At 44.8% G+C, this 15,945-nt stretch overlaps 1 protein-coding gene across 3 annotated transcripts; it reads left to right on the top strand.

The window, feature by feature from the left end:
- The first annotated feature begins 229 nt into the window (after nt 1–229).
- On the top strand, nt 230–12,350 carry hm13 (histocompatibility (minor) 13). Of its 3 annotated transcripts, XM_064298543.1 has the most exons (13): nt 232–646; nt 1,862–1,897; nt 4,829–4,927; nt 5,161–5,243; nt 5,352–5,440; nt 6,233–6,318; nt 6,762–6,887; nt 7,289–7,346; nt 8,865–8,948; nt 9,259–9,295; nt 9,409–9,511; nt 9,618–9,703; nt 12,137–12,350. In XM_064298543.1, the coding sequence occupies exons 1-13, from the start codon at nt 416–418 to the stop codon at nt 12,207–12,209; spliced, it is 1,191 nt and encodes a 396-aa protein (XP_064154613.1). In that variant the 5' UTR covers nt 232–415; the 3' UTR covers nt 12,210–12,350. The 3 variants fall into 3 exon arrangements, with proteins under 3 accessions (XP_064154615.1, XP_064154613.1, XP_064154614.1); XM_064298545.1 differs by lacking the exons at nt 1,862–1,897; nt 12,137–12,350 and adding an exon at nt 11,108–11,270 and having other exon boundaries at nt 230–646; XM_064298544.1 differs by lacking the exon at nt 1,862–1,897 and having other exon boundaries at nt 233–646.
- Nucleotides 12,351–15,945: the final 3,595 nt, after the last annotated feature.

Genomic DNA, 15,945 nt, shown 5'->3' on the forward strand with positions numbered 1-15,945 from the left:
GTAAGTACTATCGGCTGTTAGTAGACCGATATCTTGTCATTTTCTCTACCCCTTTTTTCTGGTTATTTTCCGCAATTTTGAGAACCATCCTGGATTACTGTACCACACTGTAGCATATTCATTCGTAACCTACCGTAAGGAATGGCTAGATTGGTCATCGGTAAACCTTGAACAGAAAGCGGTTGTTATGATGAACTGTGTGACATCACTTCCTTTACTCCTCCCATTGCTGCAAATGTTTCACACCGGTAATGATGTCAGATCCCGGAGAGAGTTAAGAAACGTGGCCTTAGGAAAACGGGGCACGGAAGAAGAGTGCTAAAGGAGTCGTGTCTGGTATTTTAAAAGACAGATATTGTGTAACCTTACACGTTTTTCCACACAGTTTATTGATACCTGGTTATTACTCGCAAAAATGGCCGATGTCGACCAAGGATCGGCATTACCCACTGAAACAACTTCTCCGGGTTTGGATAGCCTCAATAATGATACTGTCTCCAACGGTACCGACTCCATCAACGCTACTGTTACCAAGTTTGTTTCTACACCTGAAGGCACGGCACTTGCATATGGTAGCCTTGTTTTTATGGCTCTGTTGCCTATCTTCTTCGGTGCCCTGCGGTCCGTCAGCTGCTCCAAGAGCAAGGTAACGTTAACTGAGCAAGCGAATGCTAACGAGCTATTATTAGGAAAGTGTAACGTTAGCTTGCGAAAACAAGAGTATCACAACGTCCATGGTTTACAGGCTAAATTAAATGTGATTCTCTTTGAATTCGGTGTATTTAATAATTTTGTACCTAGCTAGCTAGTGAAAAAAAACTATTATTAAACCAATCAATGGATGCATCATTGTGGAGCGTTTAACGTTAGACTATAGACTACTGTAGATTGAAAGAAAAATACCGTTAGCCTTAACAAGGCTAGCTAGCTAGTGGTGCTGTAGCTAACTATCAGCCCGCAAGCCAAGTGCGATCTGGCTGGCTTGCTACCTACGTTAACTGTTTCAGGCCTCATCCAACAATGAACTGGATAGCTATCCTATCGCTGTGTTGCCGCCGGTACTTAGGACCGTTGAAACTAATAGTATGCATATTTTCAAATGGCTGATACTTTCTTGATCGTTGTAATTGTTGCCAGTTATCGAGCTTGTATAAATCGAACTAGCAAACTAAAACGCGTATGACAGAGATGAGACAAATGGGTGCAGTTGACTAGGATACTAGCAAACTAGCCAATGAAGTGTCGATAAAGGAAACGTCATCATTCGCTGGCTGTCAAGTCCCGTAGGCCTTCTTAATACTTAATTATTAAATATCGTTCAGCTGTAACATCTCACCTAGTTTTACTATGTGTAAATTAGCTATTACCCCAAACTTCTTGTGGAATTGTGTCTTGGAGTACGTGATCTAAAACTGGACTTAAAATCTGGGAATGGTTTCCAAGCCAAGGTAAAGATGGGAATTTGAAGGCTTGAATTCGCATCTCGTTGTCTGAAACGTTGTCTGCGTGGTGGACTAATAAGGGTTAAGTTGCATTATAACTTTACCGTTCTCCTAAAATAAAGTTAAATACATGAAGCAAAACTTTGCTACATCTGACATAACACACCATTTACTTGTATTTATGATGTGCACGAGGTTTGTGGTAAATGCATGGTTTGTGGGGGTTGTGATGCATTGACAGTGGCAATTGGCACTTGGCTTTGGGGCTGGTGAAAATTAACACTCAGTTTTAAATGCACTTCTTTCGCAGCCTTGAAGTGTTTCTGGTGCTTTTGGTGTTCAGCACTTTAACGCATGGGGCTGTTTCGTGGGAATGCCTGTTGTAGTGTTCTAAATGTCTTTGTATACTTATTCCATAGGTTGCTGCAGAAAATGATAACGGTTTTCGGTCCAGAGTGAGTATTAGTAATGATAGCACACAATCAAGTTATTTCACTTATGGATATCTATTTTTGCAGTTGTTGGAAATTTATCACAAATGTTCATTAAACCGCATAGGACTTCCTTCATTTGGCTGTGCACATGTTTTGTTGATCAGACCAGTCTGGCTCAGTACTATCTGTGAGGGGTGACGGCCATTAACACCCAGTGACTGTATCGGGAAGTTCCCCATTAAGCTACTGTATCAGTCTACCTAAGTGTCCCTGAAGTATTTTGTCCATATGAACTCACTTCAGCCCTTACTCTGACTTTGAAGGAAATATAGAACTGGATTTTTACAAATTTCCCCATAGGGAAATTTTCCTGGTGTAGGAAAATTTGCTTCTGGGAAATAAAACTCCAGACGATGGACCCTGACAAGGTAGTATAGCCTATTTCTGGAGACCAGTGAATTCTTTGCAGTACAAGATGAGCTACGGCACACAGGATTTGGTCCTTTATTGTATTTGCTCAGAGCCTGAGTGTAGGAAACTAAATAAATGCTACAATAGGCACCAAAAGCTCTTTCTTTGTCCTTATTCTCACAGTCCTGGGTAAAGGGTTCAGTTCAAACTTTGTCCATAGCCACTTCACATTTATCCCTAAAACCGATGTAATTACAGAAGAGAAGGCAAAGTGGTCCTGCTGCTTTTCATATTTGGCTAAAATCAGTGTGATATTTTAGATAATGAATGGTCATAGCTGTCTGTAACACCCCCACCCACCCATACACGCATATTTTAACTCCAATTTTGAATGGCTAGTTACAGCTATGCTCTGTTCTTTTGGAAGAGTATCCCAGTTGTTCATATAACCTCCGAAACAGAGGCGTTCTTTTCCACTCTGCCAGCAGAGCTGTGCAGCCACTGCGGTAAAAGACTGCGCAGCCGGTGCAGGCAGACTGCAGGGGCTCAAACCAATGAAGCAGACTGCTAGTGTGTGACAAAATGGGGGGCCCCCCAGCTGCTCAAATACTCACTCCTGGCTGGTTATCTACTTCCGGCTGCAGAACGTTGGCATCCCAGCTTTGATGCAGGTGGAAGGCTGCCACAACTACACAAGTGCCTCAGCTGGCTGTGCCTTCTCGAAGCCCGGGTCTTGTATCTATTCTGCCACAAGCGTTTCCTTCACACAGAAATTCAGATTATTTGCATGTTACACAATCATGCTTTCTGATCAGCTTAGCAGTTCCGCATGTCACTGCCTGTATGGCCAAAATGCTTAGCGTGTAGCTCTCAGCATTTAGAATTGGCTCCAGAGGGTTGCAAAATAGGACATCAGGGTAGTCAGTAGAGACAGGCGAGTAGGATATTTGGGAAGGTTCAACACCAGTTGTGCAGCCGACACTGGTGTTTGCAGTCATCCAGACTGGACAGTACCATAGCTTGGACCAACACTTGGGTTGTGGAGGTGTTCAGAAGCAGTTCTGTTCCTTACGCATATGATAGGACTTGTGTATCATGCTTTGATTGTCTGGCAAGCCGGTCTGGAAAAATGAATGAGAGATTGAAGCTCTGGACAGGACTAGGACAACTGTGTTCTCTGATCTTTGTGAAAGACAGATTGTCACTGTGAGTGATGCTGAGATTCTTGCCTTGCAGTTAACCAGGGTTACTGAGAGGTCCTAGAGAGTGCTTAGCTGGCAGGTAGAGCTGGGGTTCATTCCAGTTGCTTATTTTCACTCCTCGCTCCTTAGCTCCACCCAACGGAGGACACAAAAAAGAGATGCAAGGATGAGACCCAAGTACCCTTTACCGGATTGGAATGTCTTTAAAGATGGCAGACCTCGATCAATTTTCAGGTCACGCGAGGACCAAGGAGACGTGGACATGAGGCAGCACTTCACGTGCCATAGTATAAATGTGACTCCCCCAGTTATCTATAATAGATATTTTGGTGTTTGTGTGTCACAGTGCCTGTTCAAGGTGAGCTAAATATGGTCAGGCCAAAATTACATCAGGCAGTATTACAGTCCAGTCCCAATGCTGGGGAAAAGGCTATGTGCCTTCTAAGTGCTTGTCTGATATCTTTGGAAGAGAAACTCCTCAATGTGCCCACGCACCACCCATCACCTATTATTTTGACCTATTTTATGAAAGCTTTCTAATTTTCTTTGCAAACCTTGTGGGATTACCTTCAGCATGTGACATGCGGCGTTTCACTCCAATTACAGAGACAAAGAATTGGAACTTGACTCTTCATGAAATTTAGTTCCCAAAAATAGAACCGCATGCGCAAAAGAGGAAGAAATTGATTTTTACTGTATAAAAACGAAGGCTGTAAGCCCTCATGTTCAGCAGTATTAGATGCCTGTAAATGAACAAGCTGGCTTTTTCCTGAGTACAGATGCACTATGCTTTCCAGGCTTCGATTTGCCCAAGTTTAGTGTAGTTGGCTTTTCCATATGTGAGACTGCAAAGGACAATGTACTAATGTGCTCATACATATGTAGAGGTATACCATTGTTGTTATCTTTATCAAATATTTTAGATAATGAATGGTCATAGCTGTCTGTAACACCCCCCACCCACCCATACACGCATAGTTTTTCGTATTTTCCCAGTTCTACATATAACCTACAAAACACAGGTGTTCTTTTTTTTTTTTTTTTGCATTTTTATAGACCGCAAGGTTTGGTGCAAGAATTTTGCACATGGGCCTGCAGCTGATCACAGTGGGAGTCGTTGAGATATCACTGTAAGAGTACTAAGGAATGAGTCTTTAAAGCATATCTGATGGGTATACTTCAAAGCTTTGCTATGGGAAGGATCCCTGAAGGAAACGCGTTAGTGAGATTGGGATTGTGGGAACTTTGTCTGATGTTTGCTTGAAGGATGGGCACGTGTCGCTTTTAAAGCCTGCTTCCTGTTTGTCCTGATAGACAGACTTTTGCTCTTCCTTCCCAGAATTCCTCGGACATGCCAGAGACCATCACGAGCCGAGATGCTGCCCGGTTCCCCATAATTGCCAGCTGCACCCTGTTTGGATTGTATCTCTTCTTCAAAGTGAGTTACTTTGCCTCTTCAAGCCCTGCGGTTAGGTGCATGTTTGAGTTCAAGCACCTCCGTTCTCCATTTTTAGCAGTATACATAATAATGGATTAGTGGGTGACCCTTCTTTCCTGAATATTGTGGAAGATTCTGTTCAATTTCATTGTTTGAAAAAATACATGTGGGTGTTCATACTAGCATGGAGTTCTCACTTTTAACTTTACTTTTCTGTTCTTTTTTCATTACAGATATTTTCTCAAGAATACATCAACTTGCTGCTATCAATGTATTTCTTTGTGCTGGGGATCTTGGCTCTGTCTCACACCATAAGGTACAAGAAAGTTTTCATTTTTTTGCCTCTTCATAAGAGTGTTCTTGTCAGACTGTAAAGATTGGCTGGGTCCACTTCCCCTGAGCTGTCCTCCTCTTTGTGTTTCAGTCCTTTTATGAACAGAGCATTTCCTGCCAACCTTCCCAACAAGCAGTACCAACTGTTGTTCACCCAGGATGCAGGGGAGACCAAGGAAGGTGAGGCTGGCTATTGGCAGTTGCCTGAATAATATGCAGATCTCTTTTCCTGGCCTGTGGTTCAGTAAGAGGAGCAGCACCCTCTTACCTGAAATCTATTATCCAACCCAGCCTGTCCGCCAGGCTGCTCCACTGTCCCTTCCTAAAGGGGCCCTCCTGTCCATCACAAGCTCTTCTCTCTCATAGCCCCCAGTGGTGGAATGAGCTCCCCGCTGCAATCAGGACTGCAGTCACGGTTCATCTCCTGCTGAAGACTGAAAGTGCACCCATTTAAAGCCCACCTTGGCTCGCGAAATCAGAACTCTGAACACTTTGCATGAGTTCAGTTGCCGGACCTATGCTAAACCAAACACTATATCCCCTAACCTAGCCTGTTTCCTTCCTAATAATACTACGCACTCTTTGCTGCATGGCACCTAATTTTATGTTGTAAGATTATGCATTGACAGCTACTATTGTTTGTGACACTGATGACTTAACATCAGTGCTGCTCATTGCCTAAACCTGTGTGTGTGCTTTTATGTAAGGCACTCTGGGTAAGAGTATCTGCAAAATGTCTAAATGTAAATGTGCATGTCAGTCTGTAATTCCTTCTTCCTCACTGCATCCTTTCCATTTTGTTGTTAAAATTTTTTGTGGGACGATGAGGGGGAAAAAGAGCCATTTCTCACTTTCCTGATTGCATCTTGCAGACAGGGTTATTTCCATGGTCCTGACAGTGCATGAGCACTGAACATGGTACGATGGCGCTGTACAGAGCCTTTCTTACAGCCCTGTTCCTGTTCCCCACAGAAATCGTCAACTACGAGTTTGACACCAAAGACCTGGTGTGCCTTGTTATGAGTAGCGTGGTGGGAGTTTGGTACATCCTCAAGAAGGTAAATTACAAATGTGGTTTAAGTATTTTTCCCACTGACTCACTGAGTGAGAATACACACATACTTGTGCATCTCAACTACGGAACTATCCAGAAATATTTCTGTGATTTGCCTTTATACTGTATACAATTTAATGGGACAATTGGTTACACTTCGGGGAAAGAATGCTAGACATTTGGTTTTATTTCATTTTTGTTGTTGTTTTTAAGCCCTGTTAACCTCTTCAGCTTAGTAGAAATGAGTTTTTAGTGGGAAAGGAGTGCATACTGGAATGACTGCATCACTCTGATGAAACTGTACACACAGTCTAAGGGGACCCAGCCCACTCTGACCCCACTGTGTGAAGGGGAGTCAAAGCAATACTTTATTAAGGTTCACTGCATACACGCAGCCTGTAACCTTCTAAATCCTGTGCAGTAATCCTCGATGTGTTTGTGTGGCAGCACTGGATCGCCAACAATCTGTTTGGCCTGGCGTTCGCTCTGAACGGCGTGGAGCTGCTGCACCTCAACAACGTGAGCACCGGCTGCATCCTGCTCGGCGGCCTGTTCGTCTACGACGTCTTCTGGGTGAGTCCGCTCCGGAGGGCATGGCGAAGGTGTCCAGTTACTCACCCTGTGAGCCTGGGCTGCATTAAAGCACCACTCACTAGCCAATAGCAAGTGGTACACTGGCTGCTGATGGAAGCTTTTTTTTTTTTTTTGCTAAGCATTAATGTTTATGGCTCAACTCCACAGCACATTTGAGTGTGATTTTAATTGCACAGGAAGTGCTGCTCACGGATTTAAGGATGAGCATGTAAGAATATGTCATTAAATATTTCACATCACGAGTACCGTTTTCTTGTGTTCTTTTTAATTAATCTGGTCTAATTAGCTCATGCTTATAATGTTACAGGACATATCTTGGATCGACTGGTTTATCCTGTAACTTACTGACCTTTAAGGGTAAACAAGCTTTTCTGTTGCAGGTTTTTGGCACCAATGTCATGGTAACAGTGGCCAAGTCATTTGAAGCACCGATAAAATGTAAGTAATGAAACCGATATTTTCATTGTCAGCAAAGCTAATGCAAACACTGCACTGCATATTGACAATGGCACGTTTTCATCCAAATTTGACATTTGGCTGGATTCCCCACATCTGTCCCCCACTGCTGCCATCTCCGAAGATGTTTTCATATCCTAAAAGGCTGTTCTTTGTTTTCATTGTCAGCATATTGAAAAAATGAAATGGGTGTGGAAAAGTTCACAGGCTTTCCCTGAAGAGGTTTGCTGAGCTTTCACAGCTGAAATGAGCACGTGCAGAAGGGAGTTAGTTAGGGCATAAAGTGATTGTGGTGGGCTGAGAGAGATTAGTTCAGTGTGGTAGTTATGACCAGTTGCGTTTACACTGTGACATGACGGCCTCTGTTTAAAGAGCAGGCCCTGCTCCATTACACCACATTTACTCTTAGCCCTTTGGACTCTGTACGCATTGGATGTACACTGCACACTAACTCACCTCTGAGACACAGCTACCGGAGAACATGACATGAACATGATGATAAAAGAACTTCACACATACAGACTGGCCCTGCAAATCCTTATCTGCTAGTGCAGTTTCCTGCAAACCTGATTTTGAACTTTTTATTTTTTTCTGCTTTCACAATTTTCTTTTTTGGCTTACTGATCATTTAGTTGTTTGCAATTTATAAAGATTTCCACCAGGTTGCCAGATAATCAGTATCAAACTTCACCTGGTCTTATTTTTTTTTTTTAGTTTGTTTCAGTGAAGTGCAGTGTAATGAAGAACGCAAGTGTAACAGTGGCTTCCTCTAGGGTAATCATGTTCTGGCAGAATGTTTAAGCAAGCAGAACTGCTGTCTAAAACTGCTACCTCATGATGACATTTACAGGACTAATTTGGCTTTTTAAGTTATCCTTTAGCAGCATCAGGTCGCTTGTAGAAACAAAACAAACATCTCTCCACTTTTAAGTTTAGTGGCTGTTGCACTCTGAGGTGGTCTGCCATGGCCAGCACTGTTGTTTGCAGCCTTTGTTTTCATGCCTGTTCCCGTTAGTTGGCATCTGACCACTGAGCTCAGTCTACAAACTGTTCTGGACTGTGTGTACTGCCCATCTGTGCTTTTACATTGGTCTTTTTGTCTGAATCTGTCATTACAATTTATATCAATATTATAGGCAAAGATTAGTGTATATGTATTTGTTTTTATAAAAACTTTATTTTAAACTCATGAACACACATGAAACAGTGCAATTATCATAATGAATAATGAGCTAAGAAAATTGCAATTACAAATTCTGCTTTAACAACGTCGTCTTGTCTGTTGATCTGTTTTATTTGTAAGCAGTATTTATACTGCTATTTGTATACATATATTGTTGTTGTATAATATGTAATGTTATCATGTGTCCCTTGTGTTAAGGCAGAGAGAGCACAAGTATTTCATTGTATTTTTAATACACATGACAATAAAGTTGAATTGAACTTGAACTTACCTGTGACCCCCCCCCCCCCCGTCTCTCCTCTCTCCTTCCGTCTCAGTGGTGTTCCCCCAGGACCTGCTGGAGAGGGGACTGGGGGCCAGTAACTTCGCCATGCTGGGCCTGGGTGACATCGTCATTCCAGGCAAGTCCACGCCATAATTGAAACCAATGTTTGATATTCACACGGGGCAGCCAGATAATTCCTTAATCTCGTTCTGTGAAATCCCCCCCCAGGACTGGAGTAGTTCTCCCCTAGTTTAATCTCAGGTTGGTCAAACAACATTTTGGCTGTTTGGCAATTCCACCAGAGGGTGCTATGATACTTTATTTTCTCTTTAAATCCTGTACAGTAAATAATTGATGTTAACCGTTGGTTCTGTGTGTTATGGTTTGTGTAATTGCTGCTGTTAAGATCGTATCAGGGCGTGTATTATAATGTATTTTGTTTTCAGGTATCTTCATTGCGTTGCTGCTGCGCTTTGATGTCAGGTGAGGAGCTTGCTGTTTGAGTAATTCTACTGCTCTAAATACAGAAACGTCCTTCTGTTCAACAGTTCAATGTGCATTACGTTTGAACTGTTCTCTCTGCCCTTGGCCCTCAGTCTGAAGAAGAATACAAGGACCTATTTCTACACCAGCTTCTTGGCCTATATCTTTGGCCTGGGCCTCACCATCTTTGTCATGCACACCTTCAAGCATGCTCAGGTGAGTGTGCACAGTGCTCAGACACAGTGCTGACCTGGCCCCACACTGACGTTTCCATTATTTTCCTCCCTCAATCCTCATTGGTTGCCTCTGTCTTCCTTCCCAGCCTGCCTTGCTGTACCTGGTCCCAGTATGCATCGGATTTCCTGTTCTTGTTGCACTGTTTAAAGGAGAACTGACTGAAATGTTCAGGTAAATTATTTGTCTTTTCACCCCCCCCCCCCCCCCACACCCCTGCCATCCCAACAATTTCACTGGCATCCATGTCTTTTGAACACACCAATTCAACAACATCTTCTGAACTCATTTCAAAAAGGAAAAGTCCAATTATAGCCCCATGTGAGAAATCACGGTTCAGTCCCTGGCCTGTACAGTGTTGGTTTTCAGAGTTTGAAAAGAAAAGCTCCTTCTAAAAGCTACAGTTTCAGATGAAAATAAATAATTTGAATAAACAGCATATAATCAATTATATCTGAATAACTGCAGTGCGGTAGTTACTATATAGTGTCTATGGAGGCTAGCTTAGCATGTAGTTATCTTGGTAATAAAAGTTAGCTACTCGTTCTGGAGACAGTGTATTGCCAGGTGGCAATACAATGCATGAAATCTGTGTCATGGCCTTGAACTCTGTCTGCTCTACATCTTTTTACACAATCGTTCGGCTCCAGCAGTTCTTCATCTCCCAGCAGTCTCTTCCTCACGTGCATACACCCACGCGTCGTTCTTCCTCGTCCCTCTGCGTTCGTTCGTCTCTGTTTCCCCCTGCCCCGCCCCCTCTCTCAGCCCTCTCCTCACCCGGGGTGAAGGCAGGACAGCCCCCCCCGCAGTCTCTGTCCTTGGCCCTTACTTGCGTGGGTGCACACGGCTGCTGGTCTGGCCCTTCACACGCAGGGTCAGGTGCATGTGACCGGCGCACTGAGTGAGTCATAACAGGGCCGCGAGCGTGCCCAGCGCCGCGCCGAGGCCCAGATGGCGGGCGGCGCGGTCGGGCACAGACCCAGCCGGATGTGTTCCCCCGGGCCCTCGTGTCTGCCGATAATCGCCGTGGCAGCCCCGAGGCGCCGTCCTTGGAGACGGCACCTGGTGGTCTGCAGTCACCTGACCTCTCCCCGGGACTGCTGTCGCTGCGTTCTTCACTCATCTTCCTCTGATTTCGTTCTGCTTTTCCTCCTGTTTCTGAACTCCCAAACTGACCATTAGAGTGTGCTGCTTGTGACATGGGGCTATTTTAAGTTTACCCACTTAACAGCATTCGTAATCGTTAGAGGGGGAAAATAAACTGCTAGCTGTTAGATAAGGAGTAGCGATGCTCTTATAAATGTGGCTTTAGCTTTGGTTTTTAAATTTGCTTGAGCATGACATAAACAAACGAAACAAAAACAACATGCATTAGACAGGGCATTGGCTAGTCTAATTGGGGCCATCTTTAAAAACTCTTTTCTTTCCTTCTTTCTTTTTCTCCCCCTCTCTCACTTGCGCTTCCCTCTCCCTTGCTCTCTCTCTCTCTCTCTCTCTCTCTTCCTTGCTCTCTCTCTCTCTCTCTCTTCTGCTTGTGTTTTGTCTGGTGTTTATCGTCTCTGGCTTCCCCGACCTCAGCTATGAGTCTTCGGACGAGATCTTGCCCCACACCCCCCGGCTCACGCACTTCCCCACCGTCTCCGGCTCTCCCTCCAGTCTCGCTAATTCTATGCAGCAGTCGACCTGCTCCCCCCGCCGGCGCCGCCACACCCCCACATCCCTGTAGAGGGGCGGAGTCTCGGCTGGCAGGTACACCCCCCCTTACCTCGCCTACCACCCTGCATGTGCTGGGTTGACTTACTACAGCAGGCCTCTGTGGCCTATCCAAACTAGGGAGTTTAAAATGGTACCTGATTGGCTTTCACAAAGCAGTGTCCCCCCCCCGTTTGGGACATTCTAGAAGTGCTCGTTGTCCCCTGGCAGTGTGGTAGCGAGGAGTCTGGGGGGGAGGGGGGGGAGTGTGGAGTTCAGTGGTACTGCTGTAGTCTGATCAGTCCACACGCCCCCCGCCCCAGTTCCCCTTCTTTAGCCGTTTCCCCGGTGCGTCCCCACGCCGCCTGTGCTGCCTCCATGAGCTTCTGTGCCCCCGCGCACGCCCTCGCTGTTTCAGTCGCGCGCAGTGACTGCCCCCTGTGGCCGCGAAGCGACTAATCCATCCTTCGTTTCATTCGCATCCCTTCACAGCCTTCTTATCAGCTCTTGCAAGTTGTGTTTTTGGGGAATTTAAAATGCCTTCTTCCCTCTGCTTTGCTGTTTGGGAGCCAGCAGGCAGCAGCGCGCCTGCACTGCGTCGCTCTCTGGGCCCTCCTGCAGCCACACTTTCACAGGCCTGTGAGAGAAAAGAGTCCTTGAGGCCTCCGCTCTCTCTCAGCTGTGCAGTTTCCGTAGAAACAGGCCTGCGGAAAGCTCATCGCATATCCCCGCCCACTCCGCTTTGTCATATTGTTGTCTTATGAGGTGACCGGGCGGGGGTGAAGTACGTTTGGATGTCGTCTGCATAGTGCAAGCGCTTGCTTGTCTTAAGCGGAGGGAATTCATGAGCTTGCCGCACCACGGTCTTTGTTGTCAGTCATTCGCTCATTGCACCTCCTCTTCACCTCCGTTAAGGTACGAGGAGGCTTCCCCTGAACCCGACCAAGCACAGAAGGAGGAGACCGAGACAGAGAAGAAGGAGAAGTAACGACAGCCATACCCCACACATTTCTACATTTCATGAGCCCTGCCACATTCTGTACCCACCAGAAGGTGGCGCTAATGTTGCCGATGTATTGTGTTGTACTTTGGAAATGGCTGATACATTAAATAACTTTTCGACATTGGATATTTTGTAGCATATAAGTGGTTTGTTTAAGAAGGTACAACAGCATATTTGGTGCCAATGTATTCCTTTTTGTTTTTTTGTTTTTTGTTTTTTTTTTTTGTCTTTTTTTCTTTATCCAGTTTGCCTTCTGCATTCTCATAGGCTAATTTTTAAAAAAGGAACTCCTTTTTAAAGGCCAGAATTTTAAAAATTATGACAAAGATGAGAAGACTTCTTAGAATGAAGAGAGAAATGACGCACTCACCTTGTGGACCAAAGAATTCCAAGAATGTGCATGACCTTAGTTGTTGATTAGAATGAACTTTTGGCTTTGAAAATGATCTGCAGCAAAACTTGATACTTTTTCTTTTTCCATAAAGTATTTGTGATATCAAAGGTGCAATTCTAGCACTTTCAAAGGGACATGCACAATTATTAATGTGTACAGGATGTATGTAGGTGTGGGTGTGTGTGAGTATTATATATTATGTAGTGTGTCTGTGTTTATACTATCTGCATTTTATCTGGAACTGCCGTTCTTTTTTTGGCATAACCGGTAGGGAATATGTTTATCCATATTTACTTCATTTCACGTGTCATTGTTGTTGTCACCATTATTATAGCGTAAGGAGGGGGTTGGGTGGACCTGAAATTTGGAATACAGCTTCATTCAGGTTACTGCAAGGTATGTTATAACATATCTTGCAGTAAACTGCAAGATATGTTATTAAAATTTCTGCATTATGTTTTAAAAAATAAAATAGAAAATTTTAAGTGGGCCATTTGTGAGCCACTTTAGTCCAGTCAGAGGTCATTATTTTATTTTTCACTTCTGGAGGGAGACATTTGTAATAGAAAACGTGTAGATTCACGTTTGGACTCATGTCTTTTAAACTTTAAAATGAATACATTTTTTTAAATGGTCATTCTCAGTGCTTGAAGCTAACATTAAAATAATTAGTTTTAGCTATTTGAAATGCGAGTCGGCTGTTTTTAGTTAGTGTTTTGGCATTCATATCCCCATAACATGTTTTGGGTCAGCCTTCTCTGTACAGTTTTAAGCTGTGACTTTACAAATGTGGATAATTAGCATTGTTTCTGTTCAGGTGTGCACCAAGCCTCACTGATACAGGTGTGATAAAATCAGGGGGTGGGTGCCCACAAAGCCCCTCCCTCTTCACACTGCAACAGGAAACAAATGTGCTACCTAAACATTATTCGGACCCAAAGTCTCTGAAATTTCTTCTCTCCTCAAAATAACTATTAATGTTGTACGGTTTTTACGAAAGGAGGACAATTTTCAAATGGCGCCTCTCTTGCTCTTTCTAATTAACTTTTTGTTTCAAGTTGAATTTTTAAGATTCTGGCCTTTGGGGAATGGAGCTGGGCAAAATTGGGTTTGGGGTTTATGGGGTGGGAGAGGTGGAGTGGGGTCATTTAAGGTCTGGGATGGTGTATAATTTAATGGTTTTGTATTGTAATTTGTAAAGCTCAAGTCCATGCTTTGCTTGGTGAAAAATTGAAGTATCATCATTCACCATCTATATATTTTTTCTCCTATTGTATAAATGCAAGTTGAGGCAAGCTTCTTTGTTGAGGAGCGGATCCTTTTTGCAATAAATTGTGGTGTACACCACTGTAGAAGACGCATAAACCTGCTGTGTGCGATTCAGTCTTTCTGTCTGTGAGCACGTTGATGACATCACTTCCAAGGGGATGATGGGTAATGGCACATCCTGCACAATTTTCTGAAATGGCCAAGAAAAAAAAATGCATTCAGCTCAGGAGATTGTTGAAACTGTTATTTGTTTTTACTATGGTTAATAAAAAAATCTTTATGTAGCTATGCCTGCACCATGGAAGTATAGAATGTGACAATTATGATTATGAGACTTTCTGGAATTTGCATAAGTGATTTTTGTGAGAGGGTGAACTATGAATGCTACAGATTTCTCCACAATGATCCAGGGCTTTCTCCTTTATTTTATTGTAAGTAGGCCAGATGTGCTCTGCTTCCCTCCCCCTCGGTGTTATATGGATTCACACAGCATGGTGTTGAGGCGGCTTTCGGAGCGCTGAGCACGAGCGCACCGCGCGTCTCCACACTTCCGCCTGACTTTGCCGTGGCAGGTTTTGTTTTGTTGCTGCATCCCTTTTTGTTGCGTTCCCCATTTAGGCCCGTACGTGTGTGATTTCCCCTTGTGTGCGTTCTTCCTCGCTGGGGCTGAGTGGTCCTGAAGACGGCGGCGGAGAAAGCGTTTCATCCCGTCTGCCAGATGTACGGGTGAAAGGAGGGAGGCTGCCTCTCTCTCCCCGGGGAGCCCCGATCGGCGCGCTGCTCAGAATGCCTCCATTCAGCCCCGCGCTGCCGCTGCGTGGGGAAAGAGAGCCGCGGCGCGCTCCTGCCGCCGGGGTCGGGTTTAACCGTTCGTCGACCTCTGAGCCTGGTGTTTGGAGGGTCTTTAAACGCTAGGGTCTTTGCATGGCAAGGGCCCAATGCTGGAAACAAGAGTGGGCTAACTGGACAGGAAGGCAAGAATCGTGCTGTTCTATGACACAAGGCTACGTTCGAGACAACTTATCTATTTCTTTTTCCTGGTAAGAGAAGACAATGGAAATACATTTTTTTCTGTTGTGCCAAGAGGCTGGGAGGCAAAACTGTGCCACCTGCAGTCCTGTTCCACTTCTAGCAACAGGCGCTCTGAATTAGGAAGGTCAATAGGAAGGGCCCTGAGGTGTGTTCTGTGTCTGCCTGTACCTGCATCAGAGGCAGAACACTTTGGCCCTGCCAATATGGCTCCAACAGCTTCAGCATATCTGATATCACTTCACTTTCTCAAGGAAAAAGCTGCTTTTAATGTTGCCTAGAAGGTTTTAGTCAGGAAACTTGATTGTTCTGTATTCCTTCAGGAGTGTGTGTGTGTGTGTGCGCGTGTGTGTGTGTGTGTGTGTGTGTGTGCGCGTGCGTGCCTGCCTGCCTGTGTGTGTGCGTGTGTGCGTGTCGGGGAGGAGGGTGTAACTCGCGTGTGACGCGGTGCGTTTGTCATCCCTCTCCTTGGTGCCTGGAGCCTGCTGTGCCTGTGCCAGGTGGGCTGAGCTGCTGGCCGTCCCCGCTCTGCCCCGGCTGTCTGCTCGCACGTTTCCTCAGGGTCGTGCTCAGTTCAGGGAGAGAGACAGGCAGGCCCGGGCGGCTCTGCACGTGTGGCCGGCTGTATCTCCTGTCTGGGGGGCGGGAGGGGGGTTGTGTGTGTAAATGTTGGCAGGTGGGAGGTCACGGGGAGGAGTTCGTTTACGGGAGGCCATGATTATATTAAGGCCTCCAGCTCAGCTGAGGGAAAAAGAACATTGTGTTCTCCCGACAGACTGATTACAAAACATAAAGCTGTTCCATTTGATTTCTGCAGATTGCATCATTTTCAGAAAACTTATGGCAAGAATTGGACCCTTCATCCATTTAAGAATGTGCCTTTTGGTTTTTTAACACAGAACTAGATTGATGCAGTTTGTTCTTTTCATGTAGAGCCAGGTGGGGCTATGGGGGTAAATTCAGCTTTATAGAATAACCACTAGGTGGTGCCACACACTTCTGTAATGGAATGGTGATGAACTCAGTGCT

This window comes from Anguilla rostrata, chromosome 11 (assembly GCF_018555375.3).
Source record: "Anguilla rostrata isolate EN2019 chromosome 11, ASM1855537v3, whole genome shotgun sequence".
Taxonomy (NCBI): Eukaryota; Metazoa; Chordata; class Actinopteri; order Anguilliformes; family Anguillidae; genus Anguilla; species Anguilla rostrata.